General features: G+C 45.5%; 1 protein-coding gene across 2 annotated transcripts in view; it reads left to right on the forward strand.

The window, feature by feature from the left end:
- Positions 1 to 14,951, forward strand: part of CTIF (cap binding complex dependent translation initiation factor) — a gene marked incomplete at both ends in the record, with an annotated part of 118,945 nt that overhangs the window by 20,777 nt on the left and 83,217 nt on the right. For both annotated transcript variants that reach the window (XM_080362906.1, XM_080362907.1), the window contains 3 exons: positions 910 to 983; positions 2,240 to 2,344; positions 5,957 to 6,032. In XM_080362906.1, coding sequence (XP_080219032.1) covers positions 910 to 983; positions 2,240 to 2,344; positions 5,957 to 6,032 — 255 coding nt within the window. The remainder of the gene's footprint in view (positions 1 to 909; positions 984 to 2,239; positions 2,345 to 5,956; positions 6,033 to 14,951) is intronic.

Genomic DNA, 14,951 nt, shown 5'->3' on the forward strand with positions numbered 1-14,951 from the left:
CATGGTGTGGGGTTCTGATGTCTTCCGCCTTTTGTTAGAGCAAGGAGAAGTCATGCCACCATGACTCCTTGAAGAAGCAGAATAGCTTTCCCCATCCTTTTTGGTGACAGCAGGCTCTGGGAGCTGCTGGTGAAGAGTATCTCCATCCCTGGAGATATTCAAAAGCCATTTAGGTATGGTCCTGGGCACCTGGTTGGACCAGCTGAGCTCCAGAGGTCCCTTCCTACCTCAGGTGGTGTGTGACTCTGAAGTTGGGTGTCTTTATAGTGGGGATGTCAGCTTGCCCACTGGACCTTGATGGGTCTTGGAGACATTCAAAAGCCATTTAGATGTGCTTTTGGGCACCTGGTTGGACCAGCTGAGCTCCAGAGGTCCCTTCCCACCTCAGCTGGTCTGTGATTCATAAGTTGGGTGTCTTCTAGGCAGGGATGTCAGCTTGCCCACTGGACCTTGGTGGGTCTTGGAGACATTCAAAAGCCATTTAAATATGATCCTGGGTACCTGATTGGAACTGATGAGCTCCAGAGGTCCCTTCCCAACTCAGCTGGTCTGTGACTCTGAAGTTGGGTGTCTTCATGATGGGGATGTCAACTTGCCTGCTGGACCTTGATGGGTCTTGGAGATTGTGGACCATGGGGTATGAGGACGGGGATGGAATCAGAGCTGAGCCTACATGTTGTCTGCTCCTTGTTGTCCACGGCTTTGTGTTCCCAAGGCTGAAACTGGGTCACCCTTTGCCTTCACAAGGTGTTTGTGCAGAGGGTGAAGGGACTTTGCGTTGCAGTGAGTGTGGATTAATCAGGAGGAGCAGAGCCGGACATCTCCATGGCCGGCGGTGGGAGAGGCTGTGCCATGGTCTGGATTGTGCCTCGTACCTTCCATGAGTAACCGCCTTTCCCTCCCTCCTAGAACGGCAACAAGGAGACCTCCCTCGACATGCTGGGCACGGACATCTGGGCTGCCAACACCTTCGACTCCTTCAGGTAAGCTGGGTTTAAAATGCAATCAGTCTAGTTTGAGCATCCTACACGCTTAGGATGGGTTTTCAATCCAGACATCTGAAACCAGTACCAATATTGATACCTAAAATCAGCAATTAGTAATAAGTCTATACTCATAAGGGTCCTAGATTTTAGGCGTTTACTAAGTTAATAAGGTTCACAGCTGTGAGGTGTTAGGCACTTGCTAGGAGTTAAGTCACAAGGATGGTATTTGTTAAGATAAGCAGGAGAAGGTTAGAAGGCAGTGCCCTTGCTCTCAGAAGACAAGGTAGTGACACCAACGTGAGCAGGATACAAGCCGAATAACAAAGGGATGTGATGCAGATGCAAACGATTTATTGGAAGTGTAATGAATATGTATGATCTGTGTGGATATAGCCTGTGTCTGGGAATAGTTCGGGGCCCGAGAACGATTCCCGTGGGAGCCGATGTGTCAATAAAGGATGCTTGCTTCTAAAATTGTAAATTGATTTGATGTTAGAAGGTTGGGTTTTTTTATTAATAAGCTGATTTACAGTATCAGTACAATTACTTGTAGCTGCCCAGGCAAGACTTGAGGCAAGGCCGGGTTGGACAGAGCTTTGGGCAACCTGGTCTAGTGCAAAGTGTCCCTGACCATGGCAGGGGTGTTGGATCTTTAAGATCCCTTCCAACCCAAAACCTTTCTATAATTCTACCATTAATTGGCCATGCAATCATGTGTCGGCTTTGCAGCTGCTGGGAAGAGCTCTCAGCTGCTGCTCTGACATGGGGAAAGTGGTGAAACACACTTTCTGTCCAGTTTTACACATCTCTCTGTGCCTGCAAGGATCTACAGGGCTTGAGTTCCCACCTTGGACTTGCTGCAGGCCATTGGAGCAGGCAGGTTGTTCAGGACCGGAGAGAACATCTCCATGGCATGGACCAGACCCCTACCTGTTGCAATATCTGCTTGATACAGACAGCACATAGAGCTTGCTAAGTGTGTGCTGCATGAGACGCAAAAACTTGAGGTTTAGTGCAAGCAGCAGGAACTCAGCATCTCCAAAAAAACCCTGGAAGAAGTGAAAAGGAACACCATGCAGCAGCATGAGGGTCGGAGGTCCGCATCTGTGTGCTCTGCAGCAGGCAATGGTGCTTCCAGAAGCACCAGCTTTCCTTGTCTGCAGGCTCCCTGTGCCCTCTGCTCTTCAGCTTGTTGCCATTTAACCACTAGTGGACTTTATTTCTTTGGTTTTTTCCCTGTTTTTCTCTCCTAGTGGCGTGACATGGGACTCCCAGCCTGAAAAGCTTGATTTCACCCAATTTCACAGGAAGCTGCGGAACACCTCCAAACACCCATTGCCTCACATAGACAGAGAAGGGTGAGTGTCATGCGTGCGATACCGTGCTCTCCAGCAACATTTCTAACTTCTCCCTTGCTCTAGTAACACCAGCTTGGCCTCACGGCTCATGGAGGACATGGAGAAGAGGCTCTGGACCATTCTGGGGTTTGAGGATGCAACAATCAGTCTGTCTTGCTCTTCTGTCATCTGATTTTGGGATGGAGCAGAGCTGCTCGCCGTATTTTGCATTGCTTGATAGGGTTCAGTCTATAAAACGCATTGGCTCTAAGTCTCCTGGATCCAAGTCTCTTAGATCCATGTCTCCTGGATCCACATCTCCTAGATACAAATCTCCTAGGTCCAAGTCTCTTAGATCTAAATCTCCTAGATCTAAGTAAGTCTCTTAGATCCACGTCTCCTGGATCCACATCTCCTAGATCCAAGTCTCCTGGATTCACATTTCCTAGATCCAAGTCTCTTAGATCCGAGTTTCCTGAATACAAGTCTCCCAGATCCACATCTCCTACATCCAAGTCTCTTAGATCCAAGTCCTCTAGATTTAAATATCTCTGGATATTGGAGGAGAGATCCTGGTGTTGTGCTGTTCCCAGTTACAGTTCCCACAAAGTTCTCTCCAGCAAGACTTCAGGGAAGGAGAAAACATCAGTGTGATCCATGTAGATCCAAGTGTTCAATCCCCATCTGCTACCCAGAAAATCGTGAAAATATTTAACAGCTTTTTTTGGTGGTGACAGCTGGAGATTCCTCTTTGTTTGTTGCTTAGTCAAGCCAAGTAAATGCATATTGGGAGCAAGAGCTTCACCAGTGTTGTTTAGATGGACATCACCATTTCTCTGCAGGTTGAGAATCAACCATAATACATGTTTGTCTTCTCTTTATTATTCAATCCTGGTGGTTAATGCACTGGCAGCGCCTGTTCAGGGCTGCAGGAAAGTATTACCTGTCCTGTTATCCCAAGTTATGACGAGGCTTCAGTTCAGTCCTGATGTAATTCACTCCAAATCTCTGCTAAAAAAAAACAGAGTAAGAACTTCATAATCATATTTTACCCCATCAAATTTTCATCATTTTTACCTCATTGTTAATCATTTGCTGCCTGTGGAGGATAGAAAAATAAATCAGTACAGCCCTAAAAGATGAGGTTGAGAATATTGCAGATAACTTCTTGTGCCGTGTTGTATGTAGGGATGGAAATCTTCTGCCATAGAAATTCTTTTCTGTTGGTAAGTTGGTTTTTTCCAAAGCCTCAGCACCTGGTGGAGGCTCCTGGACCACACAGGGACAGGCAGAGCCGCTCGACTGGATTAGGCTGTTTTTTTCTGCACTATAAGTATTTACTGCAGGTACATAAACAGCAATTTTCAGGCTATTTGGAGCAATGTAACGCTAAATTTCCAAGTCTCTTAAGTGCCTTAATCATGTTTGCTCTCATTACTACTGATGGTTTTGAAAAATGAGATGAAAGGCCCTCTGTAAAACAAGATAAAATGTGCTCCATGGTTGATGGCACTTGCCAGGTGATCCTACCAGCGACACCTGCTATGTATAGGGAGGATACAGCAGGGTCTGCTTTATGTATAGATTGAATATTAGGAAAAATTTCTTCTTGGAAAGGGCTGTGGGGCATTGGAACAGGCTGCCCAGGGCAGTGGTGCAGTCACCATCCCTGGAGGGGTTGAAAATACACACAGGTGAGGTTCTCAGGGACATTATAGTGACAGTGAGTGTTGGATTTTATGATCTTGAGGGTCTTTTCCAACCAAAATGATTCTATAATTCTGTGTTCTTCCTCTGGTTCTTGGGTAGTATGAATGCCCAGGGTGCAAACAGGTAGAAAGAGCAGGACGGAGAGGAAATACTTAATCACTCCTAGATATTATATCTGTAAAAATCCAATAATAATTAGTGTATGTGCAGGAAAGTTAAATAGATGTCACGAGAACAAGCGACACATCTTCCCAGATGCAGGTCGTATAAGTAACTTACACTAGAATAGAGGGACCACAACCAAAATTTTTATTTTTTAACTTTTGAAGTTATCTCTAGTGTTTTTTAACATGCTGGCTATGCAAGGAAAAAATTAATAGGGAAAAAAAAAAAGGGAAAGATGCTGTTCACAACACGTTTCTACCCTTCAAACAGCAGAGACCATTTTGTTCCTGATCGCTTGCCCAAGGCTGGCTGGTAATTTCATCCGTTGGTTTCACCTCAAGTGTCTTTTGCTGGGCTGAAGCATCTTCCTCCAGAAAAAACAGCAAATTTTATTTGCAGATGCTGAGTTTGGTGCTATGAAGTGGTTGAGGAAAACAAGACAACTTCACCTCGTTTCTGACTTGAATTTATCTGCCTCTCGTTTCCAGCATTAGCACTTGCTGTGATTTACCTCTTCCAGTTCAAACCAGCTTTTGTAGCAGATGTTTTTCTCTTTGTTCCAGGTATCTCCCAAGCCCCATTTATCACTTTAGTTTTTCCCCAGACTCTAAGATTAAATTTCTCAACCACCTCTTTTGAGTTCAGGCTCAGCTGTGCCTCCTCATCCCCACCATATATATCTATTCTTTTCCTATATATATATATATACAGACATTTGCAAATCAAAGGCACTGTTTCATCTGTGAGGGCTAGTCCACTGTTGAACACCTCTGATTTCCAATAAATCAATTGGAGTGCTAATGAAATTAAGTATATCCATTCAGCTTGGTGGTTTTTCAAGCCTGGTACCTCAGCATGTTCCATTTTTCTGCCTTTTTTATCACTCCAGTTGCTGTAATACCACCAGTATCTGTTGTTCTCTAACTTCAAGGCACTAATTACCTGGAAGTGCTGCTATCAAAGTTTCTGTATAATATGTGTTATTTAATACGTCACTGATTGACAAAAAAATACATTATCATTCTTGCATTATAAAAATAGTTTATAAATGTAGAAGGATATTTATTGACTGTTTTTTCTTTTGTATCATTATAAGCTCCCTGCATCCAACTAGTAATTATCTTCGGATTTTTTTTTCCTTATTACAAGAAAATCCTTCATCTACCAACTACATGTTTGGTATGTCAGTGCTTGGCTTCTCACCCCTTTTTTCTTCACATTTCAGACTGTATGTTTGTATTTATCTCAATCGCTGTTTGCTGTCTGCGATGTATGTTTGTGCTTTTTTGCCGACACCTTTCTCAGCAGGGGAACAGGAGCTCCCGTGGAGGCCAACAAATGAGCAGCTCTTCAAAGGAAACAGTTTTTATTACATTTTCATATCTTCATTTGTTTAGCTGTTTTTTTCCAGGCGGGTTTTGCTTTCAGTTTTACTTCGTCTGAGAATCAAATCCCCCAACGCTTCTGCTCGGAATGGCCTTTGATTTTCTCACTGTTGCTGTTACCCAAAGCATTTGAACGCTGTGGTGGATGGTGCAGGTGGAGAGGACTGGGAAAAGCATTTAATTTTGTATTAATGGCTTTACACCCGCGTGGGAGTGTTTTAAAGACACAGCTCACTCGCTTCTGAGAGCTGCTTTGTTTTCATGAGGGTCCTTTGCGGGGTGAACTGATCTCCCCCATGTGCCATAATAGAAAATGAACTTTGCTTCCAGCAAGGTTTCACTCAATTTTCTTTTTGTTTTCTTCCTGCCACAGGCTTGGAAAAGGGAAATACGAGGATGGCGACAGCATCAACTTGAACGACATAGAGAAGGTCCTTCCAGTGTGGCAGGTAGGTGATGAGGACATCTCCTCACGATACGGTGGAGACCAGAAGCTTTTCTGCCTTACTTTTCTTTAGGAAACCTTTCCCCAAAGTGGGAAACCTTTCCCAGAAGTGGAAAAACCTTTCTCCGAGGTGGGAAACCCTCCCAAAAAGTGGTAAAACCCGAGCTGGATGCTCTGAGCTGTGGTCCTTTGGGCTTTGTGATGGATAATTCTGCGGTGATTTCAGCAAGCGTTGCCATTGATATTAGCGCTGGGCAAAGGGTAGTTACCGCAGAGACTTCATTGGGAGGCAAAACGTTGAAGGCAGTATATATATACAGACAAATATGCATATATTTATACCCGTACATGGACACAGGGCTCATATATTTTAGGAAAGGAGGTTCTGAAAAGCATCAAGGCTCCTGAAAGCTCCAAAATAAATTGCGGCCAGGAAGCCAGTGGTGATGATGTGCTGATCCAGATGTTTCCTCTTTGGGGTGTGCGTATGTTTATATGCAATGCTCATCGACTTGTACTTTTTCTCTGTCCTGTTTCTTCTCTAAATCTGTCTCTACAACCCGATTTTAGTAATTCTGCTTAAATGACATTTGGTGCTTGAATGCTGGGGAATGACAGGGTGAGGCTTTGAGTTAGAAAGTTCTATTGAATAGGTCAGTTTGTCAGAATCGTATAATTTTTCACTTTCCAGAGCCCTAGTCCTTAAAGTAGCCGATGGACAAGTTTTTTTCCTTCACCATGTGAAGGAAAAGCTTTGCTCATCCTGCAAACCATGCGATGATCCACTTTACTGTTTCTTTTGGGTGAGGTAGCTGGCACTAAATACACAAACCAGCGGAAGGAGTGGAGAATAGCTGCTGATTTTGGCAGCATCCTTGGTATGTCTGGACTTTAGGTCACAGGGAGAAAACATCAGTCAGCTGATACAGACCCCAGTAATTCTGCAAAATAAGGTTATTTTCCCTGAGGAATAATTAAAAACAGCCTCAAGTTGCGCCAGGGGAGGCTGAGGTTGGATCTGGGGAACAATTTCTTCCCCAAAGGGCTGTGGGGCATTGGAACAGGCTGCCCAGGGCAGTGGTGGCGTCACCATTCCTGGAGGGTTGGACAGACACACAGATGAGGTTCTTTGGGACATGGGGCAGTGCCAGGGGTGGGTTATGGTTGGACTTGATGATCTTGAAGGTCTTTTCCAACCAAAATTATGCTATGATTCTGTAATTCTATGATTCTATGAAGTGAGGAGTCAAACCGTCTTTGGTGTGAGGAGCTGATGTTCTCCTCTAGGGTTTATCTTTTATAATTGACAGCTACAAAATAGGCCAGGTCCTCTTGGTTTGGTTGTCTCCTCGTCCTCCTCATTGTAACACCAGGTTGAGTCCATTGACTCCAGTGAATTAATTCCAAAATACACCTTAATATCTAGCTTAATTCTTAGTGTGGCAGCTCTAAGCTGGAAGACCTGGTGGGAATGCTGGATTTGGTGTTTCATTTGTGCTTTTACTATGTTATTTTGCATGTAGGAAAGAGGAACTGAGTAGTTCTGGGTGAGGATTTATCTCGTTCAGCATTGATAAGTGAAATCCTTGCAGACAGCTGTTTTAATCCTGACATATCATTGTTAACTGGATTTAAACACAATCGTGTGACACCGACAGTGATTTTCCTGGTCTTTATCACTCAGTTTAAATGTCTCTGCAGAGCACAGTGCGTGGGGGCATAAGGGAAAATATTCATCTAAGCGTACAGAAGGACAAATCACCTTCCATGGGGCTTTCCCACATTGGAGTTATGTTTGCGGCATATCCTGAGGAAGAGGCTTTTTGGGTTCAGACCACCAGATTTGCGAGATTTAGTGAGTCTTACCTGCAGGCTGCTTTGGAAATACGGGTTCCTTTGATGGTGTGATGGACACGGGACATGAATTTAGCACTAATTTCTGTGTGTGTATCTCTACAGAGAGATAAAGTTAGGCAGAATATTCTGGATATCTGGACATTAATATATATATTTGAGTTTTGCTGCTGGAATCTATCAATAGGATTTTAACAAAATATTGCAAGGAAAGCCTATGACTATTTGGCAATGAAAAGGTTAAAAAAAAAGGACAGAAACCAAAACCAACTTCCCGCAAATCCCTTTTTCTTTATAAATGAGGGGAAAATGCTCGTTAACAGCCTTTTATTTTGAAATTGGAGAATGTGTGCGTCACTCTGGAGAACCGCGGCACGGCGTGTTCTGCCATCTCCTGGACACAGACAGAATCCGGCTCCGCTTCAGCGCTGGACACAATTCCTTTGGGACAACTGGTATTTTGAAGGTTCCTCCTGCCCCGTCTTTCCAAATCTTACCTGGGTGCTTTTTTTGCTGGTAAATAGGCTTTTTTTGTTGAAATCTTCATGCCTCGGAGCTCATGAGGTCATTGCTTTGGCTCAGCTCGTGAGCTGTAACCTCTTCATCTCTCCTCACTCATAGGAGCCTGTAGTTGGATTTGGACGCTAATTCACCTAAATGCTGCCAAAAAAAGTGGCTTTGGAAAAAAAATAATCTTTTGAAGATAAGTATTCCTCGTTCATTAGATCCGGTTTATTGCTCGCCGGGGAGGATCAGTTGTCTGCCACGTTAGAGAGACGCAGCTCGGGTGCAGAGCCCGTCTTCATCATCCTCACCTCAGCTGGGTTGTTGGAGACCATGTAACCATCTTGGTGTCGTGGAGACGTCATGGGGAGGGCTGAATCGGTGCATTTTGCTTTTGCTCCCTTTGGCAAACACTTGGAAAGATTTTCAGGCTTGGATGTGTCACAGCCATATGCCCTATATGGTCTTCAGACTACGAGCCCCTGGCAAACTCCTTAATAGAGAAGACAACCCAAAGGTTGATGTCCTACAAGATAACTCCCATCCTCCCTGTGAAGCTGCTGTAGCTCACAAAGGGCACAGGAGGCTGCGTTTCACACCGTGAACGCTGCTCAACACCAGAGAGTTTTGGGACACATCCCAAGAGGTTTCTCAGCTAACATTTTGCAGTTTTTGGCTTTTGGTTTGCTGGATTCATGCCTTCAGGGAGAGTCCATCCTCCTCTGAACGATGTGGCTGTGACTTCGCTGGCCAACTGCTCCTTGTCTTGTGCTTTAGGAGACAGAAATTACATGGCACTTTTAAAAGGCGTACTGGGGTTTACTGGTGCTGTGGGATAAAGTTGGAACACTGTATCGATATCATTTCGTTTGGTGTCTTATAATTCCCTGCTCATCTCCTTCTGTTTCCGTACTCATTTTTGACCCTTTTTGTCATATGCTTGGAGTTACAATAAAGCGCTTGTTTCTCTTCTGGCTACGGTTGTCATCCAGCTTCCTCGTTGGATGAGAAACAAGGGAGCAGCTCCTTAGGAGAAAGGTAGACTCTGTAAATCATTTGTGTTCCTCTTAGCACCGTTGTCCTTCCGACTTTGTCCAGACAGGTTTGAAGCACCAGGATTCCTGACTGTGCTGGCATCCCACCTGAATTTAGGCACCTAACAGGTGTCCTCACCCACTCTCTTTGCGACCTCTGCTCATTGACAAGTGCATGCAAGTCAGACGTTAAAAATCAGTGCCAAGATTGAGTAAAGGTGGGATCTGTATGTGGGCTGATTGCTTGGGGTTCCTGCCATAGGAAAGCTGTGACCACGTTGGGATGTTATTTGTTGTGTCTTGAGGTCTAGAGAAGATTGAGTAGTTCCCATCTGAATCATTATTTCCCCTGGAAATTAAGGCCAAACCTCAAATCCTGGGGTCGGTTTGAGGCCTCTCACTCCAAGAAAGGCCTTGAGGTGCTGGAGCGAGTGGAGAGAAGGGAACGGAGCTGGGGAAGGGGCTGGAGCACAAGTGTGATGGGAGCGGCTGAGGGACCTGGGGGGTTCAGCTGGAGAACAGGAGCTGAGGGGACACAGGGACACACAGAAACGGCCTCAAGTTGCACCAGGGGAGGTTGAGGTTGGATGTGGGGAAGAATTTCTTCCCCAAAGGGCTGTGGGGCATTGGAACAGGCTGCCCAGGGCAGTGCTGGAGTCACCATCCCTGGAGGGTTGAACAGACAGAGATGAGGTTCTCAGAGACATGGGGCAGTGCCAGGGGTGGGTTAATGGTTGGACCTGGTGATCCTGGAGTTCTTTTCTAACCAAAATGACTGTGTGATTCTATGAGAACACCCATGTCTTCTCCCTGTTGGCTCTGCAAGGAGCCCAGAGGGATCAGCTCACACGTGGATTATTCAGACATGGGAGGTGCCTAAAGAGAGATGAAACCAACCCAGGTGTCCAGGAGGAGAAAGGTGGGTTGTGGGTGAGCATCCCCTCTGCTGTCACTCTGCATGCAAGGAGAAGTCAGTGTCCAGCGCTGATGTGAGGCCTGGATCCTACTGACCCTTCCAGAGTAGTGGTGGCAGCGCGACAGGTCTGTTTGGAGCTCAGGGACAGCTCTTTGGTGGGGTGGTGTTATTTACCATCACCATACAGACTTCTAATTGTCTCCACATCCACTCTTGCCTTCGCTTCACTACAAAGTTGGATAGTTCTTGTTTTAGCCACCTCAGATCCCTCCTCTCTCACAGTGGCATCACAACCCTGACGTCCTTTATGTGTCCACCAAACACTTCTGAACAGGTTGGGATGACTCGCAGGAGTCCCGGACTATGGGGATTTCTTCTCCCCTCCCACAGATCCTGCTGGATTCCATCCAGACCGTGTAAGCATTGCTTTCAGAGAAGGTTTCTCATCTAACAAGCCAGCTTCCCATATCTCAAGGGTCTTTCCAATCCTGTAACTGCTAAAACCACTGCGGAAAGTCCCTGTCGAAGAGCCAGGTTTTACTTGAGTATAGGTCACAAAGTATTGCGAGTCAGATCTCCACCGCTGAGTAAAAAGCTTTTGTTTTGCTGCGACTTTCAGTAAAATATGGTCTTGCTGTGGCCTGTTTTTTGTTGCATTTAACCCAACTGGCAATGACCTTGGGCTGAGAGGGCAAATTGCTGTGGTCACCTGTGACCCCTTCAGCATCACTCCCATGTTAGAGTTAAGGCCACTGTTGACCAGTGCAGGTGGGACCATTGCCATCTCCAAAGTGCTGGAGAGGAGAGATCTGGACTAAGTCTGCCTTATCTTCCATGCAGGTCGCCAGCTCACAGGTTTTTATAAAGTCCAAGGCTGTGCTCTGGCAGTAGAGCACAGTCGCTGTGAGCCCCAAACCAAGTTACAAACCCCATGGTTTTTATGAGACATGCAGAAAAGCAGAGATCTTCCAGTGCTTTTTCCAGATTATAATGGTCTTCCAGATCATAGGATCGACATCACTGCACAAAAGAAACACCAGGGAATTGGCAAAAAGCTTTGACATTTCCACTATTTTTATTATTATTACTGTTCAAAGTTGCTTTCTGATTGTAAAATGGGAGAGACTCTCCCTTCTCAGAGCTGGTTTTATTTTTCTGGCTGTCACCCAATTCAAGCAAACTTAGTGATGCTGTCCTGTAATTTATGGGGGTGTCTTCTCAACCCGTTGGGCACAGAGATGCCTTTTTAATTGTGGTTCCCGGAGCTGGTACTGATCAGCTGGGCAAGGTTAGGGCCAGGCTGCCCTGTTGTTTGGAGTGTGATGAGCTTCTGGCAGGATGGGAGGTGTTGGGGTCCTCTTGCACCCCGGTTGGGTCAGCTGGGTTCAGAGACACGGTTTTGGGATGTCCAAGAAGAGTTGGTGGAAAGGACAAGGGTGACTTAACATTGTGGCTCTCAAGGTTGGCTTGACGTTCAGTGACAGAGGGGACAGGGCTGGTGGCAGAGGGGACTCCAACAGCACTAGAGGGCACTGTGGCCTTGCCGCACAGCCCCTAAAACACGGCTCCGCGACGAGGAAGCTTTTTCCAAAGGCTTTTTTCCAAGCAGAAACCTCACTTCGTCTCACGCCCTCCTTCATGCTGCTCTCTATCCCACTGCACCCACCTCGGGGTGCATGTCAAGTGTGGGAGATATTGGGGCTTGCAGAGGGGGAGGGTGTTTCTCTGCACACAGGGCTGGATTTGTTTAGCACCGCACTTTGTTGTGAGCCTCAGAGCAGATGGACACCCTGAGCAGAGCGCGGTTGAAACCGAAGGTGTCTGTGAAGCTCCTGTCATCATCATTGTTGTGTTGTCTGCACAACCCTGAGGGGAGCTGGTTCCCAGAGGTTGGACAAGCCCCACAGCCCAAGTCTTCCTTACATCTTGAAACCTCCCTGACTCCTCTTGGGAATCCCACCTTTGCACAATTAATCCTTAACTCTGCATCCTACAGGGTGCTCTGGCAGGGCTCAGGCTGAAGAGTTGCTCCTCACACCAAGGAGCAGTGCCAGATGTGCTGAGGGGTTCTTCCTTTCTCCAGAAGATGCTGCTGCCCCATCAAATGTAGGATATTCCTCTGAACACCCCTGTTTCTGTTTGTCCATCTGTCCCCTGTCTACCCTGTTGTCCCCACCCCATGTAGAAGGACACACCAACCTCAGCAGGACTGAGATGAAGACCATGGTGGTGTCCACCACTGGACCATCTGTGTTCCTTAGACCCCAGTTTGCCAGGAACTGGTTTGTGCTACCAAAAGCAAAAAAAAAAAGGATGAATAACGGAATTTTGGCTGCTTTGCAGCTTTTGCTTGAGCCAAGCTGATGGAGGGATGGACACAAAGCAGCTGAGTGGCCGGACTAGGCTGGGCTTACCCTTAGGAGGTGGTTGGTTTTGGGCTTATGACCCGGGACCACAAGGAGATGAGACAAGAGGATGGGAGAGCAGGATATGTAAGACAGTTCCTGGAAGGATGATGAAGAAAGATCCTCTGTTTTGCTTGTAAGGAGTTCACAAGTAGTTTTAGACCAGAGAAGAGCAGTTTTCTGGAGAATTAACTGATTTGGGTATAGGGTATAAATAATAACTCGATAGGTATTTGAGTCTCAAAAATGTCACCGCGTTGAGCTCTGGCTTAAACACACCAGAGAACAACACGGGCCTTTCTCAGCCTTATAATTGACTTCCCTTTGAAAAAAAAGTTGCTTTTGTGTAGCTAAAACAAGCCTTGAAAGGTTTTGTTTTGTTTTGTTTTATTGTCCTAGTCCTTTCTATAGACGGTAACGCACAGGCACCCCAAATTCTGCCTGAATTTTGACTTCTGAAGAGTATTACATCCTTTTCTCCCTCGTTTTCCCAGAGGATTCATTAGAAATCTGAGAGGGCTTTTGCTGCGCACCCTTGAATTTGCTGAATATGTTCCTGAAGCCGGTTGTGAGGTAATGATTAAGTTGAAAAATAAAAGTTATTAAAAGTAGCAGAGGAAAAAAATATCCAGATTTCTAAAGATCCTGAATAAAAACTCAATGTCTCTTTGGTCAAGCAGCTATTTCTGCTGGCTTGGCTATTTCCACATCCTAATCCCCTTCCCTGCTCTCCCTGAAAGACCTGAATTTCTAATAAAATCAGGGGAAGGAAGGAATTTTCTCTCTAAAAAAAATAGACATACCACAGGACCAGAGAAGAGAGACGTGCAAACGTCCTCGTGGACGGACGGACCTACACACATAGCTCTAAAAATCCTGTGAAGGGGGATTGTCCTCATCCCTTGTCTGACAAAATATAAGGTTAGTGTTTCCTGTCTCATTTAAAAATCTCTTTTTAAACAGAAGATGCTCCCCCCCTCCCTTTCTCCTGCCTTTCCTCTGATGTTATGGGAATAGAAACCAATACAATAAATGAGACCAGAAGTTCTTAAAATGCGAATTTCCTGCCTGGAGGCAGCAGGTAAGTCAATCCCGTCCAGCCTGGGGAGATGTATATATAGCTATGGGTGTAAATATAGGTATTTAGTGACAGGGTAAGTGTTTATTGTAATCCAAGGTGGTTCGGTCAAAGATCATCCTTTATAGTGGGAAATTTATTGCTGTGTGTGATGCCTGGACGTCTCTTCCATGGGGAAAATAAAGGCTGTTTATGAAGGGAATTAAATGATGTTCTCATCTGCGGTAGCTCTGTTACCCAGAGATCCTTTCTAGTCCCGCGTTCATATCATCCCTCGTTTTATGCTTTGTTAAAAATACCTTTGGGGTTTGTTTGGGTTTTTGTGAAGATACTCCATGAACTTATCTGCCGGCTGTAAAAACGTCAAGCGCTCAGCAGTACACGTGCTGGTCAGTGAAAAGAAAACTCTGTGCCACCCCCAAAATGCCTTTGCTGGATGGTGGGGTTGAAGGTTTTAATCGGGTTTAATAGAAATAGCCAGAGGAATGTGGTCTCCGTGACTTTGGCCACACGATGCTGCCCTGGTGTCCCTGTCTCCCAGGGTTACTCTGCCCTTCACCTGCTGGAAATTCCTCATTGTTGGCATGCTTTCTTTTTAATTTTCATTTTTTTTGTGGAGGTTTTTGTTGGTTTTATCTTTAATTCCTGTAACGTATGAACAGAGAACCCACTGGAGAATGATAAAGCTTCATTTCTTCCTGCTTTTGTGACCCGCTTGATTATTTCGTTTCTCATTGTATATTCTTTCGAGGCGCCTTGTCTGAACGGAAAGAAAATATGTATGCTTATAGGAGCTGCTTGTTTCCCTTTGCCTGGGCAAAATAAGACCCGTTGGCTGGGCAAAATAAGTAGATATCTCATGAAATATAAATTGCTTGTGCGTGCCATTCCTGGGAAGGGAATCGCCAACCCTTACATCATGCACCCATGAGCTACGTTATTCCTTAAAGCTGCGTATGCCGTAATTTCTCCAGCCTTCCTCTTGGGTCTATGAATAAACACAGCACAAAAATACGTATTCTTCAAGTTTGGGTTGCTGCATGTTTACTAGATAAGAATGAAAAGGTTTGTGGTTGGTAGTTGTGTGGACATGGTTTGAAAAAGAAGCGGGAGAGACACCTCAGCCTGTTGT

The sequence above is a fragment of the Nesoenas mayeri genome (genome assembly GCF_963082525.1).
Source record: "Nesoenas mayeri genome assembly, chromosome: Z".
In the NCBI taxonomy this organism is placed as follows: domain Eukaryota; kingdom Metazoa; phylum Chordata; class Aves; order Columbiformes; family Columbidae; genus Nesoenas; species Nesoenas mayeri.